This window comes from Oncorhynchus kisutch, linkage group LG11, assembly GCF_002021735.2.
Source record: "Oncorhynchus kisutch isolate 150728-3 linkage group LG11, Okis_V2, whole genome shotgun sequence".
In the NCBI taxonomy this organism is placed as follows: Eukaryota; Metazoa; Chordata; class Actinopteri; order Salmoniformes; family Salmonidae; genus Oncorhynchus; species Oncorhynchus kisutch.
Genome location: NC_034184.2, coordinates 20,661,295 through 20,666,759, shown reverse-complemented (window position 1 = coordinate 20,666,759; position 5,465 = coordinate 20,661,295). Strand labels below are relative to the sequence as shown.

Genomic DNA, 5,465 nt, shown 5'->3' with positions numbered 1-5,465 from the left:
TTTGTCCGTCTTCAATTTTAGTGCCTTTAATGTGACATTCTGTAAAAACTCAACCCTCTCAACCTTCCATGTCATCCTAGTTTTCTGACAGCCAATGTCAGCTGTTTCCTTGCTAGCTATTCCTGCATTTTTGGTGGACATCAATCTTACTAGCTAGCTTGACATCAAAACTTCAACTGACAAAACATTGTCCTAAAAATTCACCCATTCCAAACGCTTTTGTTCTGCCTGTCAATCAGTTCAAAAGGCTGGTGCTATGAAACATGGACCATATATCAGTGTCTTTGTGTCTAGTGTGGTTATATCCAATGTCAAAATACAGTTTTTACTGAGTTTAACCTCACTTGCCAAGTCAAATCTTAAACAAAAATGAGACTAGCATTGGACATTTATTTTTGGGAATCTGAAATCAAATGAACAAACACATGATGGCATAGGGGTATAAACAGCACAAACCTTTATGATACAAAACAAACAATAAATGATGTGCATTATAGGTAAATAAACTTATAATTCAAGCTTGACTTGCATTTCATAATCAGTACATTGAGAACAAAACCATTGTCGATTAATTGATTTGCCATTATAAAAACTAAAATCACAGCCCTCCAAAGAGCACATTGATATGACAGAAATGCATCTTATAACACATTTGTAACAGACAGCACACAACTGTATAACACTGTAATAAGGTCTTAGACCTTATGTCTTTTATTTATTCAACAAATCCTTTCTCTGCAAACATATTGCTGCTTCTACAAAAGTACTTTTAATTGTCACAATATCAGAATAAAAGACTGAATAGTTCAACCCGAAACTGACAGCCCAATTACTCAGCTCCCATATCTCAAACCCTGGCTCACTGACAGCCCAATTACTAGTGATGTGTCAATTTTTTATTTTTTATTTTACCTTTATTTTACTAGACAAGTCAGTTAAGAACAAATTCTTATTTTCAATGACGGCCTAGGAACAATGGGTTAACTGCCTGTTCAGGGGCAGAAGGACAGATTTGTACCTTGTCAGCTCGGGGGTTTGAACTTGCAACCTTCCAGTTACTAGTCCAACGCTCTAACCACTAGGCTACCCTGCCGCCCCAATAAAATCGGTACGGTTACATATCGGGATATTATTTTTGATGATGTATCATATCGTTTTGACAATATGGCAATATTACTGTTGCGCTAGTTGGCTTAATCTGCACCAAAACTCCTTTATAGCTTGTTCTCCATCTTATTTTGAAATGGGGAGCCAATTTGTTTTCAGCACTTTCATTTCCATGACTGATCAAAACTCGTTATCTCATGGCTCTCTTGTCCCTCTGAAGCAGACATATCCTGAGAAATATGTTTGGAATATTATATCGAATTGCAGTATCGAATCTCAATACATATAGAATCGTGAGAATCGCATCGGCACCTAAGTAGCGTGATATTGCATCGTGAGGTCAGACACTGGCAATTCCTATCAATTACCTGGACACATTTAAACAAACATGGAACCAAAGAAAGAGAGAAGCAGAGACAGAGAGAGAGAGACAGTGAGACAAACACACACAGAGACATACAGAGAGACGGAGAGAGAGAGACAGCGAGAGAAACACACAGACATACAGAGACATACAGAGAGACAGAGAGAGAGGAGAAACAGTGGTGGTTTGTTATGAGAACCATTCAGAAAGAAATGTTCTGTAGTTACAACAGCACTATGACAAGAACCCTCAGAAAAAGAGGTTTGTGTAAAAATAGGTTAATGTTGCCTTTCTCTGTTAATTTTTATCAAAGCATAATATTGCATTATGTAACTTCCTGAAGAGGGCGCTGAAAAAGGACATTAATCCTCTCTGCATTCCTGTCCCAACCCTGTGCCCCTTCATAATCCTTCCCCTCCAGTGTTTATGAATCTGATGAAAACAAAATCAATATGATGACCCCGTCCACCTAGACTTCCAACAGGCTTTGGGGATCGTCTGCTTTCTTGTGTATACAGTTCCATAGGTCCTTTAGTTCAGGTCCATGGGCACAAACACTGGGCTGTAGAATAGAGTGAGGACTGCTCCTCCTGCTGAAGTGCTGGAGCCTGGGTCTTTTCTACAGACTTGTCAGGGCAGACACCTTCTTCTTCCGGGCTGCCAGCATCTCGTAGAAGGGGTCCCTGCTGATGGCATTTCTACATTACGAGAGGGGAGAACAATATGAATTTAACTTTTTGGCATGAGACTAGAGCAGGATCATACAGATGAAGGATAGGACATGACTTGGAAGAAATAAGAACCAAAACTCTCGCCTTTCTCCCAAAATGTGCACTTGTTCACTTCCCGGAATGGATTTGAAAGTAAATGACTGGTACAGTTGAAGTCAGAAGTGTACATACACTTAGGTTGGAGTCATTAAAACCCATTTTCAACCACTCCACAAATTCCTTGTTAACAAATTATAGCTTTGGCAAGTCGGTTAGGATATCTACTTTGTGCATGACACAAGTCATTTTTCCAAAAATGGTTTAAAGACAGATTATTTCACTTATAATTCACTGTATCACAATTCCAGTGGGTCAGAAGTTTACATACACTAAAGTTGACAGAAAATTCCAGAAAATTATGTAATGGCTTTAGAAGCTTCTGATAGGCTAATTGACATAATTTGAGTCAATTGGAGGTGTACATGTGGATGTATTTCAAGGCCTACCTTCAAACTCTGTGCCTCTTTGCTTAATTTAGGGCTGCAATCCCGTTAACGGATTGATATGACAACAGCCAGTGAAAGTGCAGGGCGCCAAATTCAAAACAACAGAAATCTCACAATGAAAATTCCTCAAACATACATGTATCTTATACCGTTTTAAAGGTAATCTTGTTGTTAATCCCACCGCAGTGTCCGATTTAAAATAGGCTTTACAGCGAAAGCACCACAAACGATTGTTAGGTCACCACCAAGCCACAGAAAAACACAGCCATTTTTCCAGCCAAAGAGAGGAGTCACAAAAAGCACAAATAGAGATAAAATGAATCACTAACCTTTGATGATCTTCATCAGATGACACTCGTAGGACTTCATGTTACACAATACATGTATGTTTTGTTTGATAGAGTTCATATTTATATCAACAAATCTGAGTTTACATTGGCGCATTACGTTCACTAGTTCCAAAAACATCCAGTGATTTTGCATAGCCACATCGATGGTTCATCATAAATGTAGATGATAATACAAGTTATACACATGGAATTATAGATATACCTCTCCTTAATGCAACCGCTATGTCAGATTTCAAAAACACTTTACGGAAAAAGCAAACCATGCAATAATCTGAGACGGAGCTCAGAAAACAATAAATGCTTGATTTGATAATGTCCATTATTTATGTCCAAGTAGCTACTTTTGTTAGCACGTTAGGTACACATATCTGGGACTGAGGAGCAGGCCGTTTACTCTGGGCACCTTTCATCCAAGCTACTCAATACTGCCCCTGCAGCCATAAGAAGTTAACATCATGGGAAAATCAAAGGAAATCAGCCAAGAACTAAAAAAAATGTAGACCTCCACAAGTCTGGTTCATCCTTGGGAGCAATTTCCAAACACCTGAAGGGACCACGTTCATCTGTACAAACAATACTGTGCAAGTATAAACACCATGGGACCACGCAGCCATCATACCGCTCAGGAAGGGGACGCGTTCTGTCTCCTGAGATTAATGTAATTTTGTGAGAAAAGTGGAAATCAATCCCAGAACAACAGCAAAGGGCCTTGTGAAGATGCTGGAGGAAACAGGTACAAAAATATCTATATCCACAGTAAAACGAGTCCTATATTGACATAACCTGAAAGGCCACTCAGCAAGGAAGAAGCCACTGCTCCAAAACCCGCCATAAAAATGCCAGACTACGGTTTGCAACTGCACATGGGGACAAAGATCATACTTTTGGAGAAATGTCCTCTGGTCTGATGAAACAAAAATAGAACTGTTTGGCCATAATGACCATCGTCATGTTTGGAGGAAAAAGGGGGAGTCTTGCAAGCCGAAGAACACCATCCCAACCGTGAAGCACCGGGGTGGCAGCATCATGTTGTGGGGGTGCTTTGCTGCAGGAGGGACTGGTGCACTTCACAAAATAGATGGCATTATGGGGAAAGAAAAATATGTGGATATATTGAAGCAACATCTCAAGACATCAGTCAGGAAGTTAAAACTTGGTCACAAATGGGTCTTCCAAATGGACAATGACCTCAAGCATACTTCCAAAGTTGTGGCAAAATGGCTTAAGGACAACAAAGTCAAGGTATTGGAGTGGCCATCACAAAGCCCTGACATCAATCCAATAGAAACTTTGTGGGCAGAACTGAAAAAGCGTGTGCGTGCAAGGAGGCCTACAAACCTGACTCAGTTACAACATCTCTGTCAGGAGGAATGGGCCAAAATTCAACAAACGTATTGTGGGAAGCTTGTGGAAGGCTACTCGAAACATTTGACCCAATTTAAACAATTTAAATGCAATGCTACCAAATACTAATTGAGTGCATGTAAACTTCTGAACCACTGGAAATTCTTCTGACATTTCACATTCTTAAAATAAAGTGGTGATCCTAACTGACCTAAGACAGGGAATTTTTACTTGGATTAAATGTCAGGAATTGTGAAAAACTGAGTTTAAATGTATTTGGCTAAGGTGTATGTAAACTTCCGACTTCAACTGTATATGGAAAGTCCCTCTAGCGCATGCCTACACAAATCCAATGGTGTTTTTTGAATGCATATACACTTCAGGAAGAATGAGAGGTTATTTGGACACCGCCAAGAATTCACTTTATGCTGGTGATCCACTCCTCCTTTTCCTCGGCTGTGGGGGCGGAGATTCGATAGAAAGTGTGGTTGCCCTCGACAACACGTCCGTCCGCCTCGGTCTTACATGCCTTGATCACCTGATCCCTGTGGTCAGGGATGAACAGCTCAAAACAGTTCTGAGAGAGAGAGAAAGCGAGGGAGAGAGATAGATGTGACTCGGAGGCTTTTAAAAGGAAACCGGGAGAAAGAGCACAGGAAAAGAGGGAGAGAGAAAGAAAGTAACTTACTGGTTTCTTGGAGTCGTCCACCTCTCTAATACTCAGATTCTCCAGAGGGATGATACCCCTAGGCTCCTTATCCTGGAGGGAGGGAGGAGTGAGAAACAGCTCACAACTGGTACATTGCATGTAATGGAGAAAAAGCATAACAGAAAAAGAGAGAGGAATAGAAAGAGAGCAACTCACAGTAGTGTACTCAAAGTAGTACAGGCAGTTGTCTGTGAGAATGAACCATCGTCTCTTCCATGTCTTCACACGCCCTCCTGAGGGGGTTAGAGGTTAAAGGTCAGAGTTCAATCAGGATTCATTAGAACAAGCAAAATCCACAGATTAAAAAGGTGCCCCTAGACAGTCCAGGCAGACGGCAGCCCAGACATCAGCCAGTACCAGGCAGGAGGCTATGGA

At 40.7% G+C, this 5,465-nt stretch overlaps 1 protein-coding gene across 3 annotated transcripts in view; it reads right to left on the bottom strand.

Annotated features, from left to right (window-relative positions):
- Positions 1-370: 370 nt before the first annotated feature.
- LOC109899900 (cytohesin-1-like) overlaps positions 371-5,465 on the bottom strand; it is a 35,898-nt gene continuing 30,803 nt past the window's right edge. For 2 of the 3 annotated variants that reach the window (XM_031835432.1, XM_031835433.1), the window contains 4 exons: positions 5,247-5,325; positions 5,070-5,141; positions 4,804-4,958; positions 371-2,169 (listed from right to left, as the gene is read on the bottom strand). In XM_031835432.1, the coding sequence (XP_031691292.1) occupies positions 2,091-2,169; positions 4,804-4,958; positions 5,070-5,141; positions 5,247-5,325 (385 nt within the window). In that variant the 3' untranslated portion in view covers positions 371-2,090. The remainder of the gene's footprint in view (positions 2,170-4,803; positions 4,959-5,069; positions 5,142-5,246; positions 5,326-5,465) is intronic. The other variant, XM_031835431.1, reaches the window with a different exon arrangement.